Source organism: Microtus ochrogaster, chromosome 2 (assembly GCF_000317375.1).
Source record: "Microtus ochrogaster isolate Prairie Vole_2 chromosome 2, MicOch1.0, whole genome shotgun sequence".
Lineage (NCBI taxonomy): Eukaryota > Metazoa > Chordata > Mammalia > Rodentia > Cricetidae > Microtus > Microtus ochrogaster.
The window spans coordinates 19,205,621-19,226,409 of NC_022010.1; the positions used below are offsets into that span (position 1 = coordinate 19,205,621).

The following is a 20,789-nucleotide window of genomic DNA, read 5'->3' on the forward strand; positions in this document are numbered from 1 at the left end:
GAGGAGGAGGAGGAGGAGAAAGAGGAGGAGGGAAGGAGGAACCCTTTCCCTGTGTGTCGGGGTGAGAGATGCGCTGTTTCCATTTGTGTCTCATGTCACTCATGTGTTGTCTTCTCTTTTGTCATCTCACCCAGCGTTGCGAACCCACAACCTCACTGTGCCTCCCTCCCACAATGCTACCTTTGTCTTTACCAATGACTCTGCCTACTCCAACTTCTCTGCGACCGTAGGTGAGCACCGGTGCTGGGTCCTGTCTAATGTGGAGCCCACTGGAGTCAAGGACCGGTTCGATCTGGTTCTGTAGGACTCATTCGGCTGGTAAAGGAATGGTGGCCAGGTGCAAGTGATGGGCAGCCAGAGAGATGCTGGGAGAAGCCACACCGGCTTCTGGCTTAGGACGCCTCCCTGATGGCTGTGTCTGGAAGGGGTGGAGGTTCGTTCACGCTGCCAGGCTCTTTTGAATCAGTCCCTTGATCTCAGAAGCAAAACTAAGCATGGCCTAGATTTTTCTTCAGCAAGGACAGCAGATTCCTGCCCCCACCCTTTTTGGAGACAAGGTATATGTAGCCCAGATTGGCCTCAACTTCTCTGTGTAGCCAAGGATGAACTTAAAACTCCTGCTTCTCCCCAGGGCTAGGATTCTAGCTGTATCCCACCATGCTTGGAAGAAACTGGAGTTTAGAATATACTGTGTTCTTTGTGGGGTGGGGCCAGGGAAGTCTCACCCTGCCCAGTTCATGGAAAATGCAAGCTGATTTTTAAAAACTCATCCAAAACCTAGTCTCGCAAACATCCCATCAGCATTTCTGCAGCTGTATTCTGAAAACTCTTTAAGAGCCATTTTTTTAGAAGACACGCCCACTTGAGTCAGCCAATTGTCAGTTAACCCAGAGCCTGTGATTCCCTTGAGCTCAGAGCTGATGGATAGCAGTGACGGTGGCGAGTGTCTGACGGACGCAGAAAGCCTGTTTGGACTGTGTACGCCTCTCTGTCTTTTCTTAGCACATATTCCGATTTCTGGCTCCATTGTGGGCTGTTTGCCATCTCTAAATGATTTTACTAAGCAAGCAGTCTGGTTCTTGGGCCCGTGAAGTCTGGCTCAGCTGTCTGGTGGGTAGTTATCCATTTAGTGAAGTAAGATATAGCCCTCCCATGGCAGCCAACACGATAAGTAGAACCAGAGTTTAAACAATGAGGCCCTTGCATGGAGGTCCACGTGACAGGGAGGGTTGCATCTAGCCAAGTGGTCTGTGTGAGCAGAGTTCCCAGATCTCGAGTGCACACTTGGCCAGTAGCCAGAAGGGTATACGCTCTCACTTTCCTGTTCGTACACAGGTTGGGCAGTCTCTGTGCATGCTCATTCTGTTGCATAGGGAGAGCCCATCACCAATGGTTTCTACAGTCTTTGCTTATCTAGTGATAAAGCACCCACCTTCCTTTTCCTGTGGGACACACCAGCCATGGCACATGCCAAAATAAGGTAGCTGAGTGAGCTGTGTCGGAGACAGGGATTTGTGGCTCTCTGGGATTGGCAGACCCTTCAGCGAACTTCCGAATAGGGCTGTGGTTTCTCCTGGGTCTGGACATGGCTCTTAAGCTGAGGGATGCCTGTACGGAGGATCGGGATGCTTCAGTGAGTACCCAGTCCGACCAGAATGCAGCTGTGGCCTCACACTTAAGTAATGAGAGTGCTCCATTCAGAAAGCTCAGCGCAAGGCAGAGTGGGAGGGACCCTGATAGCGGGAGTGTGAGTGGCATTTAGGGTTCGACTGTTGGCAAATATGCCAGTTACAATATTTCTATATTTAAGATTTAGGTTATGCTGACCTGACATTAATAGAAGGGTAGTAATTTATTCCCTAACACTGAAACCTATGAATCATTCACACTGTCTCCATCAATAATTAAATATTAGTGAATGTGATTGCTATCCGGGAATACTGGGTGACATTAGAAATGCATTATGGAGGAGGATGACACTGGGAACTCATTTGTAAGGTGCTTGTATGTCTGACAGGTGTATTTAGTCTTCTGGCGGTGATAGGGTAGCTGACGATGTCCGTTTCCTTTCTTAGATATCATGGAAGGGAAGGTCAACAAAGGTATTTACCTCAAGGAGGAGAAGGGGGTGACATTCCTCTACTACGGCAGCTATAAGTCATCCTGTATCAGCAACCCGGCCCAGTGTGGACCTGAGGGTGAGTTGGGGCTGGGATGTACGCTACCCCGCTAACAGCACATGTGAACAGTGTGTGTGTGTGTGTGTGTGTGTGTGTGCGCGCGCGCGCGTGTGTGTGCATGTGTATGCGTGCACATGTGCATGTGTCTGCATGTATGTGTGCATCTGCACTCAGTAAATATGCCCATGCTCCAAAGAAGGACACCAGGCGTCCTGTTCTATCACTCTCTGCCTTTTCCACTGAGATGGAGTCTCTCATTGACCCTGGAGCTAGGCTGATGTCCCTAACAATCCTCTTGAAATTCCCACCATAGCACTGGGATTATAGGTAAGCATTGCCATACTTGGCTTTTCTTTTTGTATGTGGGTTCTAGACATCTGAACTCGGGTCCTTATGCTTGTGCAGTGAGCATCATTCCCTCCTGAATCACACCTCCAGCCTAAGAGAACAGGCTTCTTATCAACCGCAATGTGTGCAAAATGTCAGATGCAAGGTGGAGAGAGGGCGAGGGGAAGGGATGCAGCCACTTGAATTTGGTCTCCGGTCCTGGAGACTGAAATTTAGGACGTCACCCTCCTGAGCCAGGATGTCAAAATACTGAACCTTGCAGAGGACTGGGGAACATCTTGCTTTAGAACACGGCCGCGGAGATGGATGTCACTCCGGCTGGGATGGGGCCCGGCACTTGTGGGAAGGAAATTGATGGCTCTCACAGTGTTATTTCTGGATCTGGGATGTTGATGACAGGTTAGGCCTGGCAGAGCAGGGTGTGCCTGTTAACCCCCAAACTGGGCTCGATTCTTATGTGTTCACTGAGGGTGGTTGGATGGTGGCTGGGCCTCTTCCAACCCATGACCTCTGGCTGGAACTCACGACAGGTGTGTCAAAGAGAAGGCAGGCCCCACTTGTTCCCCTTGGAGTCTGGGCCACGTTTGAATCCTTTGGGGACATCACCCTCTGCCATCCAAGACAACTTCATGTCCTTTTTCTCCTCTCCTTTTCACAACCTATTCATCCAGTTAGTGCTGCCTACAAGGGCATGGGTGTGGGGCCGTCCACCAGAGGATGGGGAACCTGCCAGTGGCCACAGTTCTGAAGAAAACCGATTCCTCCTCCAGCAGTCACCAACTGTCAATCATGCCTGGGAGTGGGACCTCATGAGCCTGTCCCCAGCTCATGTCAGAATGTTGACTGACTTGACATTGACAGTGACCACAGCTGGTGTGAGCTTGTGACAGCAACAACCACGTCGTGTCCAGAAGACAGCCTTTCACAGCACCCCTCCCCAGCCTCCAACTCTTACATTCTCTCTGTTCTGTGATGGTCCCCATGCCTTGGAAGCATTGACACAGACGTTCCGTTTAGGAATGATCACTCAGTAATCACATATTCTCAATGCTTTGAACAGTTACGAATCTCGACAGGAGCCTCTGCCCTCTGTGAAAGGAAGCTTCTCTGACCAAGGTTGACAGGTGCACTGATCCATGGGTCTAAAGAGAAATATTTAGAAGGTGGCCACATGTCCATTTATCAAAGCAGCAATAGTAGATTTCCCACGAAAGTCTATGGCCTCTTCAACTACATACTGTTGACCAAGTTTACAGTACCAGGCATGGCCTTCTTCCTGGGAACAGACCTCCAATCCCATTAGAAGGTGGTTGGTTACCTCATGACAGTCATGCCACTAGTATGACAGTGTGCACATCTCACCTGGCAGGTCGGTATTTTATCACGCAGGATCCAGCCATGCATGAAATCGAGGATGACTTTGCTTTCCCAGTGGGCTGCGTAACGCCTTCCAGCGCTGTGAAAGCTAAGCAGGAAATAAGCACGTGGGTCAGTCCTAGCTTGATTTCCCTCCGTCCTGCAACCAGAGCCTGTGGTGTCTTAGGCCATCAGGCCTTACCATCTAGTTATGGTAGGGAACCATGAACACAGGCAGGAGCCTGTATTGCTCCAGGAGTCTCTGGATATCAGGAATCTCTCTGACCAAGAAATAACTGTAGGGAGGTGTTTATGCCTGGCACTGAGATTTTCGTTTCAGAACCGGTAACTTCTGAAAGCCTCGTTGTTCACCTATGCAGGGCACTTAAGTTTGAATTCCTTTTTAAAGATAATTTCTATCTTAAGTAGCTAACAAAGTAGTGATTTTCCACAAGCGTTTTTCACATCTCTTTGGTCTTGGTTAACTCACCCCCAGTTTCATTCTCTTTCATCCCCTGCCCCCATTCCCACTTAACCCTTTAACCCCCAGGAGTTCCCACCTGTTTGTAGCCCAGCTGTTCAGTGTCCTCTCAACCTTCGGGCCTCTCCCCCTCCCCTTCTCGTGGGTCTTTCTACACTGGGGTGACCTCACTTACTATAATATTTTCCGGTTCCGCCCATTCTCATGCAAATTTCGTGATTTGATTCTTTTTTTTATCTCAACAGCTGAATAAAATTCAGTTGTGTAAAGGTACCGCCCTCTCATTATCCATCCAGAGGTTGATGGACGTCCAGGATGGTTCCATTTCCTAGCTATTGTGTACAGAGGAACCATGTCTCTATGGTAGGGTCTGGAGTCCTATGAGTAGATGCCCAGAGGTGGTATAATTAGGTCACTGGGTAGTCCTATTTTTAGCTTTATGAGAAACGGTGAAACAATTTTAAGGTCAAAGTGTCAGAGTCTTGTTGCTTGCTAACCTACAGTTGAGCTGGTCCCCTGTTCAAACATCCATTAAAATGTACAAGGCTATTTTCTCTCTCTTTCTTTTCACTTCGCTTTCTTTCAAGACAAGAATTATAGGAATGCGCTTCTCACATGGTTTTATGCAGTGCTGAAGCTCAAACTCAGGGCTTCATGTATGAGTTTGCTGGCCTTCATGCTAGGCCAGCGTTCTACTAACTGAGACACACATGGTACCCAGAGCATCAGCCTCAGGTAGCAGTCTGTCTGTGCTCCTTCAGTTCATGGAGCACCCATGTGGGGAAGCTGAGAGTTGGAAGGGCCTCTCTGCGGACCTAGGGATCTGCCTGCAGACCCGGGGCTCTGTTCCACACTGCTTTTGCTTGGCAAGAGCCTCGGCCTCAGACTTCCTGCCCCTGTGTGGCAACTCCTCCATAGGGCGTGGCGATTGATGGTGGAATACCGTCACATCTCCTTTCTGGTCTCTGGCACGGTGTGTGTGGGGGATTCCGCCTGGACCGCCACTGGTTCTCCGAGTTCAGCACAAGGCAGTAGGCATGGTGCATTTACTGAGCAGGCACAGCCGGGCTGGACGCCTCATTGGTGTTTCTGTCTAACTCGGTACATCCCTGACAAGGGGCCGTGGAGAGATTAGGATTTACTCATCCTAACCAGAGCAAACTATGGAACCAATGTACTGATGTGCTGTGCTTATTTCTTTCCCCTTCAGACTTCCTTTTCTGTGTTGATGATCCGCGCCTTTGACAGGTGCTCTTGTGGGCACATCGCGAATCTTTCCAGTCCGTGGAGACGCAGACTGATATTTCAAATGAGGGCTTCCACAGACAAGAGTCATTACTTTGCAGGTTGGCTGAGCTAAAATGAGCGGCTTCGCTGGCAGAGTTCACGACCCACTTTCCCCTTGTCCCCGTCCAACACTATGCTGAATTTTTAATTTTTATTCTTATTACCTAACACCGTATTGAATTTTTTATTTTTATTTCTCTTCCTGGGGAAGAGGCACATTTGGCAGAGGCGGCATCATTTTGTGTTTTGAGATGAGTGAAAGGAATTTTTTTTTTTAAAGCAGCAGCATTTTGGGGGTGGGTGGGGAGAAATGACTTGCACAAGTACTGCACGAGATACGTTTCACGACAGAAATTCCACAATGCGTCTTGTTCATTTCCACGTGTAACTGGATGCGGAGGTGGGTGGGGGAGGAGGAGCCTGGTGGAGGAAGGACAGGAGGGAGTCATCTAAGTCCCCTCCTCCACATCCAGGGTGGCCTGGACCTGCACCCCCAGCTTCTGCACTGCTTCTCACCAGCACCCTATCCTGGTGTTGGAGATCTCCCAGGACGACTTTCCTCAGCAGCCCAGGGATGCCCCTTAGACCTGGATTCTACCCAGAGCTCCCAGAGCCCCAGAGAGGACTGGGAACTCCCTAGTGTTTGGAGGTTCTTTTTTTTTTTTAATATTTATTTATTTATTTATTTATTTATTTATTTATTTATTTATTATATACAATATTCTGTCTGTGTGTATGCCTGCAGGCCAGAAGAGGGCACCAGACCCCATTACAGATGGTTGTGAGCCATCATGTGGTTGCTGGGAATTGAACTCAGGACCTTTGGAAGAGCAGACAATGCTCTTAACCTCTGAGCCATCTCTCCAGCCCTGGAGGTTCTTAAAAACAACAAAATATAGTTTTGAGCCAGGCATGGTGACATATACCTTTAATTCCTGTACTCGGGAGGCAGAGGCAGGTGGATTTCTGTGAGTCTATGAGCCTGAGGACAGCCTTGCCTACATAGTGAGTTCCAGGATAGCCAGGGCTACAAAAAGAAGCCAAAAATCCTTTATCTATCTATGTGTCTGTCTGCCTATCACCTATCTGTCTATGCACATATCTATATATGATATATATTATACATAGATATGAATGCACATAATTCCATGGCTGGCACATTAGGCAAGGGCTCTATTATTGATCTATACCTTCCACTCTTTTTTTGTTTTGTTTTGTTTTTTTTTTTATTGGAAGACAGGATCTCACTAAGTTGCCTAGTAGGATTGTCTTGGAACTCACTATGTAGCCCAGGCTAGCCTCGAGCTTATTTATGATCCTCCTGCCTCAGCCTTCCAAGTACCTGAGAAACAGACCTGTACCGCCATGCTTGACTGGCTTTTATTTTGTCATTTTTCATGTGTATGTGTGTATGCATGTTTACATGTATGTATGCGTGTTTACGTGTATGTGTGCGGGCATGTGGAGGCCCAAGGTTGGTGTCAGGAATCTTCTTCAATTGCTCTTCCACATTATTTACTGAGGCAAGGTCGCTTAATCAAACCCAGAGCTTGTGGATATGGTTTGTCTTGTTAGTCACCTTGCTCTGGGGACTCTGTTTCAGCCTTCTGAGGCCTCTAGGCAGGCTGCCACAGCCTTGCCTTTATGTGGGTTTATAGAGATCCGTTTTCCAGAAGTCACACTTGCCTGGCAGATGCCTTCACCGCTGAGCCATATCCCGAGTCTTGCTTTTTCATTTTTGATCCACACAGATGATTATGCATTCTGTGGGTACTGTGTGTCTCACCAACACCCATATGGTGAAGACTAACCTGAGCAGGGTGATTCAAAGTCTGTTCATCCCCAGTGTTTGTCGCTTGTTCATGTTTTTGGGGGGCATATTCAAAATCTTTAGATTACTCTTGACTTAAAAAAACAAAATGGAGAAATTCCAAGCCAGCATTATTGTCATATGTCCTTCAAAAGACTCTGACAGACCAACTCATAAGCCCTTGCAGCAAAGATGGCTGGGAATGAGACACCAAGCTACACACAAGAGATATGTGTCTTGGACACCTCTGTGTGTGACCTCAATTTGTTGATAACAGCTAAAGTGCTTTGGTGCCATCTCTATTAATAAGGCCAGGACAAAGGTCCCCACACTTCTTTCCCTCTTCCCGATTTGTACCCTGATCTATAGCGTATTATAATTAGCCCTGTGGGGAGATCAGCTAGAGTCACTGATACCTCTCACATCCCTGGCCAGGTGGGAGGAGCCAGCTGTTTTATTTCTATCACCCACACAGAGTCCAGCAGGTGGGCAGCTTAGCACCCACACGCATGTGCAAGCACATACATACAGTGTACATGTCTGGTAAGGGAAGTGGGCACAGGTTACGGGAAACAGGGAAGCTATAGCATAACCCAGGGACATCTGTAACCCATGGGGGAGGTCCCACCAGGTCTGTGCCTTGATGGGTCTGAGAGAAGGTGGGCCCAGACCTGCCTGCATGCATGCCAGACACTCTTGGCCATCCGCAGCCTGGCTGGTTAGGTACATTTTCTCTGTATCTGGAGACAAAGAGGCCACATCCACTGTGACCTGGCTCATTCACAGTGATGTTTGTAGCAAAGATCACATAATCCACGTGGGGTACCACCTTCACACTATAGTCCACATGGGGTGCCACCCTCACCCCATAGTCCATGTGGGGTACCACCTTCACACCATAGTCCATGTAGGGTGCCACCCTCACCCCGCGTGGGATCTGGGCTCCGAACTTCCTAGGATAAAGTACTCTGACAAAATACAACTTAGGAGAGAAAGTTCCTCTTCTTTTAGTTCGAAAATTCCAAGTTATAATTCATCACTGTAGGGAAGTCAAAACAGAAGCAACTTATAAAGCATCACATCCCACTCATGGTCAAGAGCAGAGAGAGAATGAATATACGCATGTGTTGTTCTCAGATAGCTTTCTCTACTCTTACACAGTCCAGGACCCAAACCTAGGGAATGGTGTTGCCCACAGTGGGCTGGATCTTCTCACACCAATTAGAGCAATCAAAATAATCCCTACCTGGCACGCCCACAGACCAACCTGATGGAGAGAGTCCTCTACTTGAGACTCTTTCTCCAGGAGATTTTAGGTTGTGTCAAAATGATGATTAAAACTAGCCATCACACATACCCACACTGGGGAGTTCCAAAACACAGTAGCTGCTCTTACCTCTGCCTGCCTCACACCTACACCCCCAGGCAGTCAGCACCCAAGGCATTGTGAACCTGGAAAACTCAGCTTCCCTTTTCACAAGAACACCCCCCCCGAACATGTTCTAAAATATATACAATTTGAGATATGTTAAAAAAATTAGCTTCAAGTTGTGTTTGGAATGTTCCTTCAAAACTTTGAAGGAAACCATATGACTCAGAAACAGGGGCTTGTTTAGGATGTGACGCCAGGCAGACATAAAAACGACAGTGTAAAAGTGTATTTAGGGATGTGGGAGGACGTTCCGGAGGCAGTAAATCTTTTAAAAGATGCCATGTGTAACCAGAATGAACGAAACAGTTTCCTTCCTCTCTAAAATCATTGTCAGGATCTGGGGAAGTAGGTGGGGTGGAGACTGGGGTGAAGGAGTTCACATTTGCGCACATTTACACACTCAGAGTCAGGCAGCACGGGCCTGTATCCGACCTCCATCAGTCACTAACCCACCTGCCTCAGTTTCCTCTTCCGTGCCCTGGGAATGGGAGCAAGGCTTCCCGGTGTTTGAAAGGGGATGACGGCTCAGGTCACACCCTTGGGAAGGTACCTGGCCTTGACCAGATATTGCTGTGACATTTGATGCTGTTATAGCACCAGCTGATGAATGCCTGCTTCTCTCTTCAGGAGTCACGTTTTCGTTTTTCTGGAAGACCCAAGGAGAGCAGCCTCGACCAGCTGCCTATGCATATGGGGGACAGGTCATCTCTGATGGCTTCAAAATCTGCTCTAGCGGAGGAAAAGGCTCTGTGGAGCTGTACACGCGTGATAATTCCATGACATGGAAGGCCACCTTCAACCCTCCAGGTGAGTGGAGCACCAACTGGAGCCTCTGTGCCCCTCAGTGATGGCGGAACACTGAAGGAGTCTTTGCAGAACGTGGGTCCTTCCTGCCAACATCTTGGGAAGGTCCCAGGAGAACAAGGAGGGCCCCCATCACAAGGTGACCTCATGCCAAGGTCAAAGCCCAGATGGTAACCTGACTGTGAGTTCTCTGTGTAATTGCTGCTGCCCAGTGCCCGTGTGAGGCTGGCTTTCTGCATAATAAAAGTGACATGGCCTGTACCCAGTCATTGGCTGGGAAAAAGCTGTGAGGTGAAGACAGACCGTGGATAAATCCTTCTGTCCCCACGCCATTCAGTGATTGTGGCCTTGAAGATGCTCACAGAAGTATAAAACGTTCTGGGGAAGACAGACTGCCAATCAGGGAGCAGCAGGCAGGAAGGCAGGAAGAGAAGCTGAGGATCTGGGTGGTCTTGTGATGTGACTTTAGAGCCAGTGGGAGGGTACTAGAGTGCCAAGGGCCTGAGTTTCAGAGTAGATGGAGAAGCTCGGATGGTCTGCGCTGCGGAGCTCATGAGCTGTGCTGGACGCTGGACACCTGAAACCAGGGCCACTGAGGATAGTGTAAGATACTGGAGGAGGAAGATGACCAGCAGTTTCATGTGGGGTGCAGGGAAAACATGGACAGAAACCAGCCAGGTCAGAGGCAGGAGGTGGGAAGGGGGTGTCGCTCCATATGAAGCCTCTAGAACAGCAGTTCTCAGTCCCTTGGGGGTTGCATGCCAAATATTGACTTTACGATTCATAACAGTAGCAAAATTACAGTTATGGAGTAGCAGTGAAAGTAATTTTATGGTTAGGGGGTCACCGTAACATGAGGAGCTGTATCAAAGGCTTGCAGCATTAGGAAGGTTGAGAAGCACTGCCTTAGAAGCAAGCGGAGCCTTTGATGTAGCTCAGCGTCCACTTCTGGCCCATTTGGACGAGGTAGCTCAGCTTAACTATTAAGCAGTCGGGCCAGGTCCTAAATCTGCCGTACAGCTTTATGGACCTGGTATCATAGTCCATCACTTGATGTTTCAGTTTCTTCATTTGTAACATTCGAAGAGCGGCAGTTATTATTTCCCAGGGAGACAGACAATTGATGGATCGGAGGAGCCTTGAACAATGGGCTGCTGAATCTTGGGAGACTTGGTTTGCCCTGTGGGTGCTGGACATGCTTAAGCTGAATTCATAACTCCTTCGTAAGGTGGGGAAAAGCAGCAGCCAGGGAAGGCATTGAATTTCTGGATGCTCTCCCACTCTCGAGGCCTGAAACACCTTTGCCTTCCTGCTTCACGAGGCTCCTTCTGAACCTCTGAGATGGCTCTCAGTGAGGACCTCTTGTGGTCAAGGTTTCCTAGGTAACAGCTCATCCCCTCTTCCCCACCCATGGGCCTTAGGCCTGTGGCACGGCATCAGGCATCTAGCAGGTTCTTTGAAACTGAACACGTGCTGTTTTCCCACCGAGAGACGCCGAGACTTGTAAACACCCTCTCGTCATCTGCTCCTCATTTCTTCACTGGAGGGCTTTGTTATTCTCACTTTCAAAGTCAAGTGCAAGAATGCTTTGGCCCTGCTTAGGATCCAAGTGTTCTTCAGAGCATCAAAATTACTAAAGTGTTACACAATCCCCAATAGGAAGCCCTGACGGAATCACTGGCCGTCCACGGTGGCCAACGGGCAGGGGCACTGTGTGTCCTTTAGCGGGGCTGCCCTGTTCCTTCTTTGTCAACCCCAGGAGGAGTCTTACAGCAAGGCTTGCAAAACAGACCAGGCCTTTTGTGAACTGGTCTTCCCATTGACGAGAGGAGGGACCAAGAGGCTTCCTAATGAGGTTGATGACAGAGCCAGGAGGCTGGCCATAGGTATTGTGTCACCACATTTTGGTTAATGTCATATATTCTACGTCAGGTCAGGCCTTTGGATGGTTTGGGGGCCCCTGCCCTGTGACTGCTTAGATTTTCAATGACGTTTTGAATGAGCTCTGACCAGCAGTTATGATTTCATGTCCGGATTCAGATCTTCCAACTTCCCCCAGAAATAAAAGACAATGGAGACTTCAATTTTTTTTTATTGACAGGAGGGAGGAGGGTTCCTCCCAGGAACCACCTCCCTATACAGACCAGTCAGCACACAGGCCTGTCCTCAGTGGAACTAGGTCTCTACTCCTGCCTCTTCCCTAGTTCTGCAGATCAGGTGTGTGGACACTCATCTGGCGTGACTGTACTATTGTTCTCAAAACAATTTCCCCGGCATTTAAAAAACTCAAACCGAAGTTGACAACGAGGAACAAAGGGCTCCCCGGGGCTCCCCACCTCTGCACATGACCACCGTCTCCCCAGTAGCACCCCATCCCAGCACTGCCCTCCAGTGATGAACCACACCAGTGTGTGCTTAGTTTTAGGGCGGTCAGGGTCCCACCCTGGCGTCATACATTCTGAATGTTGGGGAAGAATCTGTTCCGAGATCTGACCGTTTACCTCTTTAAATGGGCTATTCGCTTGCTTGCTATGAGTTTTGAGGACTCTGCGCATTTTGTCTGACAGTGTCCATCGCAGAAACTTCCGCCAGTGGTGGCTGACCTTTCTACTTGTTCTGTTGACAAATTCTTCCATGGTGCAGAAGTTTTCAGTTTAATGGAGAACAGCTTTTCAGGTTTTCTCTCCGGATTTCACTTTTGATGATAAAAAGCAGCATCAAGGGGCTGGGAGTACTTGCCGCTCTTCCAGAGGACCTGGGTTCGATTCCCAGTACCTACATGGTAGTTCAAGACTACCTCTAAATTCCATTCTAGGACCTTTGACATTCTCTCTGACTCTCATGGGCACTGCATGCATGTGGTGCATGACATACGTGCAGGCAAGGCACCTGTACTAGCTAGTTTTATGTCAACTTGATAGAATCATCAGAGAGGAGGGAACCTCCATTGAGAAAATGCTTTCATGAGATCTGGCTCTACACAAGCCTGTAGGGCATTTTCTTAATTAATGATTGATATGGGAGAGTCCAATCTATTGTGGGCGATGCCATCCCTGGGCTGGTGGCTGAGTAAGCCATGAAGAGCAAGGCTTCCATGGCCTCTGCCTCTGTGGTTCCTGCCTCCAGAATCCTGCCTTGTTTGAGTTCCTGCCTTGACTTTCTTTGATGATGAGCTGTGATGTGAAAGCATAAACCCTTTCCTCCCAAACTTGCTTTGACCGTATTGTTTTATCACGGCAACGGTACCATAAGTAAAACAATGCTCATATGCGTAAAGTAAAACAAACAAACTTTTAAAAACAAAAGTCAAAATCAAGCCTAGGGTCATTATAGATCCCCTTTGTATATTCTGGAAGCTGTGCAGATCTGTGTTTGGTATTTCCATCTACCACCCACTTTGAATTAGTTTGGGGCATAGGGATGAGGCCCTTATTCATTTACTGTTATTTTTGCATATGGCCCTCTGGTTTCCCCAGAATCCTTGGTTGCAGAGACTATATTTGTTCCACTGTGGCTTTGTCTGCTCCAGTTGGCTTTGTTCCTATCAGGTATCAGCAGATGGTGTCTGTATTGCTCTATACTTATGCTGTCTGTTTTGTCTCTCTGATCTATCCGTTTGTTTCCCTAACACCACTTGACTTCGCTTACTGATCCAAGCATGTCCGACCTCTGAGCACTGTAAAACAACATTATGACCTGCAAAGTTCATGCTTGAGACCTGTGCTATTGAATTGCAGAAGAAAGTCTCGCAATGTTTTAAGTATCTTTATTCTGTTCTTCCCAACACATGTGCCTCTTTCCCTGCTTACTGTAATATTAGGGACTGCCAGGAGTTTTGGCAAGAGCATGTCTTTGTCTTGTTTCTGACTATATTGAGATTTTCAACTATTATTATGTTCCGATTAGTTGGTGTTTAAATCTTACCTTTTAAGCGATTCTTTTATTACCCTTGATTGAAGGTGTTCAACTCTGTGACTCTGGTGTTAACATAATAAAGGGTGACCAAGCATCATATGAAAGAGGGATGTGCTTAGGAACTTAAGCTTACGTAGAACTCATCCCTTATGCTAAGGCTGCATCTTCACTCTCTTCCAGGTCCTTACTGGACTCATGTCCTGTTCACGTGGAAGCCCAAGGAGGGCCTAAAAGTTTATGTCAATGGGACTCTGAGCACCTCAGACCCGAGCGGCAAAGTGTCTCACACCTATGGGGATCCCCATGTCAACCTGGTCATAGGGTCTGAGCAGGACCAGACCAAGCGTTATGAGAACGGAGCTTTCGATGAGTTCATCATCTGGGAACGTGCACTGACTCCCGATGAGATCAACATGTACTTCACTGCTGCTGTCGGTCAGTGTGCGGGAAGGCTGGGGATAGATCTGGGGTCTGCACCTTGAGATGCTCAGCATCCTCGCCATCCTCCAGCTCTCAGGTTCTCGCCATGGCAGATGTGAGAGGTGTCTTAATGAACCTTATAAGTAGAGTCGTGTTTCTGAACACCTGTTCCCCAGGATAAACCAGCAAACAGTTCACAGGAGACACGCCGAGATTAATATTCTTGGATCCTCGCAGGCTCCGTGGGGGTATACAAAGGCTGATTACAGAGGTTTGGGTGGAAAATATTCAGGCCCTTCACACATGCTTCCCATGTGCACATCCTCTGCAGGATCCTTAAGGCTATGGGATATCTTCTCCTTGCTCATCTACAGGTGATTGCTCCAAGCAGGGGCCTGCTGGCAGGTGGACACGGTTCATTTCTTCACTTTGCCGTGGGACTTTGAAAAAGCTTTGATAAATTGCATGTGACACCTGTGTAACCATTTAAAGTGAGCAGTTTAAAAGAAAACAGGACAAGAGTGATAGCTCAGTCAGTAAAGCGCTTGCCTCTCAAGCACGAGAACCTAAATTCCAGGACCCATATTTAAAAAAGCAGGGTGTGGTGGTGTCTGCTTCTAATCCCAGCACAGGGGAGGCAGAGGTAGGAGGGTCTCTTAGACTCACTCTCCCACCAGCCTAGAAATACCAGTGAGCCCCAGATCCTAGTTTTTTTTTAAAAAAATTTATTTATTTATTTATTTATTTATTTATTATGTATACAATGTTCTGTCTGGTGTATGCCGACAGGCCAGAAAAGGGCACCAGATCTCATTACAGATGGTTGTGAGCCACCATGTGGTTGCTGGGAATTGAACTCATGACCTTTGGAAGAGCAGGCAATGCTCTTAACTGCCGAGCCATCTCTCCAGCCCCCCAGGTCCTAGTTTTAAAAAAAAAGATACAGACAGATCCTTAGGGATGATACTGAGGCTGACTTCTGCTTCTGTGTGCACACACACAAATAAAGAAGTAATGGCAACAGAGTAAAGAGTTTGGTGGTGTTTAGCAAATTCACAGGGTGCAAACACAGTCTCTATATCATCTTCAGATATTTCACTGTCCTTCAGGGACATTCATGTCTGTTAAGTTATCACTGCCCTCTGCAGCCACGGATCTATGTCATCTTTCTGAGGTTCAGCTGTTCTAGATATTCCATAAAACCTCATCACTTACAGACTCGTAGAAAGACGGAGTGTTGGCATCTGTCTTCCCAGCAAGTTTCCCAGACTCTGCTGCTCCAGTGGGGAGCAGCTCCCATGCAGAGTCAGAGAGGGTCAAGTGCAGATCGCAAGATCTCAGTGCACGCATCTGTGAAATCTCGGCATGCATCTTGCCAGATGACCGACCCCCTGGTAGGAGTCACACCGGGACTGAGCCAAACCCTGGGGATGATGGAGTCAGGCTTATCATCTCAATCTCACATGGCCACTCCCACGGTGTGCAGGGAAGCCTCCTTTTCCATCGCCGTGATCTCCTGGCTGCACACGAGTCAACAAGAGTTGACGATGGCCTGTCATGAACACATGGCATGGCTGCCCCGTCACTTCTTGGCGCCAGAGCAATGAGTGTCACTCTATCTTGGAGAACAAAGTGCTTTTGGGGTCCAGTTCTACATCATCAGCCACCTCGCCCCACCCAGTCCCAAGGGGCCCATCACTCTCAAGCCAGCCAGGGTGATGATGTCATTTCCTCAGGTCACCCAAAACAACCTCGAGACAGTTCCCGAAAATGAGGTCAAATATCAAGTGAAGTGTGTGTCCTCATCAGGAAACAATAGAGTCAGAAATAGTCAGTGAAGCATAGGCAGAAAAACACAAGTGGGGGGGGCTTCGTCTTTGACCTTGGACATCTCATCATGGGTAATGACTCGTCTGTAGACCAGGCTCCTTACCGCAAAAGTTCTGTCTCCTACACCACTTTTGGGGTGATATCTTAGCCTAACATATCAGTTTCTTTTATGTACCTGAACAAAAGTACTTACTTAAGTAGCATTGATTTGAATTAGCTCATGATGTCGGAGGGTTCAGCTGGTGGCCACTGGGCTCTGTACATTTGAGTGGGACATCGTAGCAGAGGAGGACATTGACTCACATGAGAGTGTGGCAGGAAGCAGAGAGAAAGCCACAGAAGTGGGCAGGGATAAATACTCCCTCAGAGACCTGTCCCTAGTGGCCCCCGTTTCTCCAGTTAGGCTCTGGCTCCCCAGAGTGTCAAGAGCCTTCCAAAAAGAGTGCTACCAGCTGGGTACCAAATGTTTGAGCGTGGGAGATGCTTCTGATTCAAACCGTAGCTAACCCAGTGATTAAGAACCCCGTGTTTTATCTATAATGAGTCCGGGTGCCCCTGAAGCCTATTCCTCATTCTGCCTTTGTCTGAAATTTGTGAGACCTTGCATAAAACCATCCTTTTACGTGATGGCTTGCATGAACGGTGTTCAGAAGCAATTTACAATATAAATGGAAAAATAATTTCTGCTGAGAAAATCCATATAATCTACCTTTTAGGCTGATTTATGAGCCCTTTATCTTCCCAGCAACATCCATACTCAAAACATCCCAGGCCTTTGTAGGACACCTCAAGCTGGTAAATTCTGGGTAAGGACAGGCCTCCCTGGGGATGACAAAGGATAATTTAGCCCCCACTGAAGCATTGTGTGTGTGTGTGTTTTTTTTTCTTTCAGGTAAACACGCTCTATTGTCTTCAACACCACTGGCGATGCCCACGGCACACTCTGTGGTGAGCAGGGGCCTTTTCCCTTTTCCTGTGTGGGAGTCACATTTCATAGCTGGGACAAAACGTCTGAGAAGACAACCCACGGGAGAAGGGTTTTCAGTTCGTGGTGTGCTAGGTGCACTGCTGAGGGTCAGAGACAGGGTAGAAACGGGGTAGAAAGCCAAGTGGGGGATAGGTGGCTTCCTCCATGTTCTAGTGCAGCCAGGAAGCAGGGGTGGGGTGGGAGAGGGAAGAGAGGTGGGGTGGGAAGAGAATGAGAGTCTGAGGATAATGTATATCCTCCTTTCTCCATCCAGGCCCCACCTCTACAGCCCATTCTTCAACACACAAACTCTCTCGTGGGTTTAATCCGCCGATGAAGTTAGCAACCCTGCCATGACCCAATCACCTCTTAATAGTGTCACCGACCAGAGACCAAAGCTTTAGCATAGAAGGCTCTTTGAATGGCACCTCACTTTCAAATGATAGCCCCACCCTTGTTGTTTGTTGACTTGAGCTGTGCTCGAGCAAGGCCAGAGTCGTGCCTAGAATGAAATAATAGAGGAAAGGAGGCCAGCTTCGGGGTAATGCTTGGTGCCCAGAGTGATTGGAAAAATGATCCCCTTGATTCCTGTTCCCTGGAATGCTAGGAAGAAAGGAAATTCTGGGGAGACAGTGTCCCCTGAAATGGTTGCCTGGGCAGTTGAGACCCATTTATTCTCGCCTTTTCAGATATCAGAGGAATGGGTTGATTCTTATAAAATGTGGCCACTTCAAAATAGTTTTTGTGTCTAAAGAATGCCCCTTGCGCCGGGTGATGGTGGAGCACGCCTTTAATCCCAGCACTCGGGAGGCAGAGGCAGGCGGATCTCTGTGAGTTCGAGACCATCCTGGTCTACAAGAGCTAGTTCCAGGACAGGCTCCAAAGCCACAGAGAAACCCTGTCTCGAAAAACCAAAAAAAAAAAAAAAAAAAAAAAAAAAAAAAAAAAGAATGCCCCTTGCTCAGGGACGTTGAGGACCAGGCTAGTCCACTTGGGTTCAGCTCCTTATTTACCATTCATTGACTCTGAATTCCCCTCTGTGGCTAATTTCATCTGTCAGTTTTACCTTGTTTTACAAGGTATCTGTGAGGGTGGGATACTCTCCTATGCATCTGTGTGTGGTACCAGTCTTGGTGCTGTCCTGATGGTACCAGAGCCAGAGGTCACCTTGAGCATCTATAAAACCAGTTCCTGGCAGGAAGAAGTCATGTGGCCACTGTTTTTCAGATGCCCACAGATGCCTACCACCCAATCATCACCAATCTGACGGAGGAGAGGAAATGCTTCCAGAGACCTGGATCGGTGCTGCGGTACCTTCAGAACGTGTCTCTCAGCTTGCCCAATAAATCCCTCTCGGAAGAAACCGCGCTGAACCTCACACAGGTCAGGCTCCTGGTGCCTTTGACTGGTGGGTTGGGGCTGATACATGGCTGGAACATGGATGAGAGTGTTAGAAAGATCTAGAGCCATGTTTAGATGACTCAGCAGTTAAGAACACTTGCTGGTCTTACAGAGGACTGCAATTCAGTTCCTAGCACCCATGTTGCGTGAATCCATAATTCCAGATCCAGGGAATCTAACACATGTTTCTTTCCAGGCTTTCATTGGCACTTATATGCATCTGGCATAGTTTGTGTGTGTGTGTGTGTGTATGTGTGTGTACATGCACACACACACACAGAGCGCCTTTGCCTGATAGAGTTTAGCTTTCTTGTAAACAGGCAGGTTGCTCTGGCCAGCTCTGTGCTGTTCAGTGAAGCCTCCTTGAGCTGGGAATTGGACCTTCATTCTGCTTCCCCGGCATCTTACCTCCCTGGTCCATCCACATACCCACCAAGTCTCCAGAGACAATTGGGCTTGCAGCTCACGGTCTCAAGTCAGACGTCTTCATGGCAATGAGGAAGATGGGGATGTTAGCAGATGTGGTTAGAGGCCACAGAGCATCATGTTCAGTGTGACTTCCTAAAGTCACATTCTGTGAGTGTGGTACTTAGAACATTAAAGTTAAGATGTTTCCTTTCTTCATTGCTTTTAACAGTTCCCAGGTAGAGACTCTGTTCCCATCAGGTATCTTGAGGTATCTCATGGCTTTATGGTCTTCTTGAGCCAGGTTCTTGTCTGGTATAGAGAAAGAAGTGGTGTTTGAAGTGGGCCATTCTTGAGAATACATCCCAAGACTGTAAGCAAGCAGTGTGGAGTCTGGCTGCTAGGACCACATTTGCCCTGCGGGTTACAATTGTGTGTCCTTGTTAGGGAATGAATGTTGCTGGCTTCCTCACTATTCCGAGACTTGGAGCTGATAGTCACTGTGACCATATCTCAGGGGACCAAGGGGGGGTCTCTGTATACCTTTTTGTCTGGTATAGGGTCATTTCTTCCCAAGGGTTCTAGTTTCTTGGGGGTTCTAGTACTGAAAGAAAACATGTCAGACCTGGGATATAGTGATCAGAGGCTTCCCAGAGTGGCTGGAGATATTCAGTAGCTTTCTTGATTAGGGTAGGAGAAGCAAGTAGGGCGCCTGAGATTTCATCATCTCAGAACACATAGGTTCTAGAATTCTGCATCACCCAGAACTACATGGCTCTCAAGAGGTTGAGGGACTGAGATAGAGTCAGGTTCTGGAAAGCTCTGTGGAAGGATGGGCTTGGGTAGCTTGGCTTAGGTTTCAGGCCCTGGAGTGGGACAAGGTGGAGAGGGTCCCAGCCCTGTCATCTTCACAGTTTGGTAGGTGCATAGTCCAATCCTGCAGGGCCTCACTTTCCCTGGAGGTGTAGAGGAGTCGTGCTGCCTGGGTGCTTAGCTGGTACCTGCAGAGCAATAATAAGATTTTAGCCTAGAGCAGGTGTGGACTGTGGTGTTTGAGTCCTTGGCACTGACAGTGGCTAGTGGATCTGCTGTGTGACCCTCCTTTATGCACGCTGGCCACTGATCTATTAGTGTTGAGGTCGCTGTGTTCTGGGACTAGTGTCCAATGGACCCAGTCCCTGCGTCCATACAACTACACCTAGTCCTTTGCCTTTGTATCTGGATGTGCCGGGGATGGGGTGGATGGGTCGCTCATATTTATAGGAAAGAAGCCTTCCCGTGACCCCCTGGAAGTAGCCACCCAACCTTACTGATCATATTTGGGCCCATTGACCTCACCTATACCAATCACCAGCCTAGGGGAGCAGATTTAGCATGGTAGGCTAGCCAATCATGAAAGAGATCTTCGCTGGGCAGGATTGCCTGGGTGGCACACTTCCCATTTCCACAGGAAGAGGGGGTGGATTGGATGGAAAATCCCTAAATTTGGGCAATCCTGTAGGCCCCCAGTGGGGATGGTATGCGATGCACTGGAACAGGGCTTGGCCTACAGTAAGCATGTCATCAAATCTCTCTTTTGTTCCTGTGACAGCTAGTCTCAGAGGCTGTTTATAGAGTGTAGGAATCTTTCAAAAGTCTGCGTTCCTCAGGCCCTCAGTACGCTCCGGGCCGAGCCCCATGATCCTTTATCTCCTGTTGGAATGTGCTGGGAGATGAGGGAGGGGCTGTGGAAGACGTGAGCCATTGCTTCCTTGAGTGTGCATACTGAGAGGGACTGTGACTGAGAGCCACAGAAAGAGATTCCATCATCTTTCAGGAGGGACACGGAGCTGAGCACAAAGGGACTTGGGTCAGGGGAGACAGACTGTCCTGCTAAACCCAGTGTGGAGCTATGTGATGGCTGGTGGGGATGGAGTAAGGCAGGGACATATGGCCAAGGTGGTTCCACGTTCTTCATAAGATGGTGTATTGGAAGACATACTTCATTGTAGGCCACATGGGAAATATTCCCTGAGCTTGGTGGCTTTGCTCTTTGCCTATTACTTCCGCTTTACCTCTCTGCTGAACATCACAGAGTCAGAGATTGCAAATCCAGATGTCTTTGGGGGTCAACAATCCAAGTCATAGATGCAGCGGGCAGGATCCACGGAGAG

The 20,789-nt window shown here is 48.3% G+C and overlaps 1 protein-coding gene across 1 annotated transcript in view; it reads left to right on the top strand.

The window, feature by feature from the left end:
* Adgrd1 (adhesion G protein-coupled receptor D1) overlaps positions 1–20,789 on the top strand; it is a 116,736-nt gene that overhangs the window by 15,904 nt on the left and 80,043 nt on the right. Inside the window, exons 4-8 of the mRNA XM_026783480.1 lie at positions 2,076–2,198; positions 9,522–9,701; positions 13,794–14,048; positions 16,756–16,811; positions 18,058–18,213. Of these exons, the coding sequence (XP_026639281.1) occupies positions 2,076–2,198; positions 9,522–9,701; positions 13,794–14,048; positions 16,756–16,811; positions 18,058–18,213 (770 nt within the window). The remainder of the gene's footprint in view (positions 1–2,075; positions 2,199–9,521; positions 9,702–13,793; positions 14,049–16,755; positions 16,812–18,057; positions 18,214–20,789) is intronic.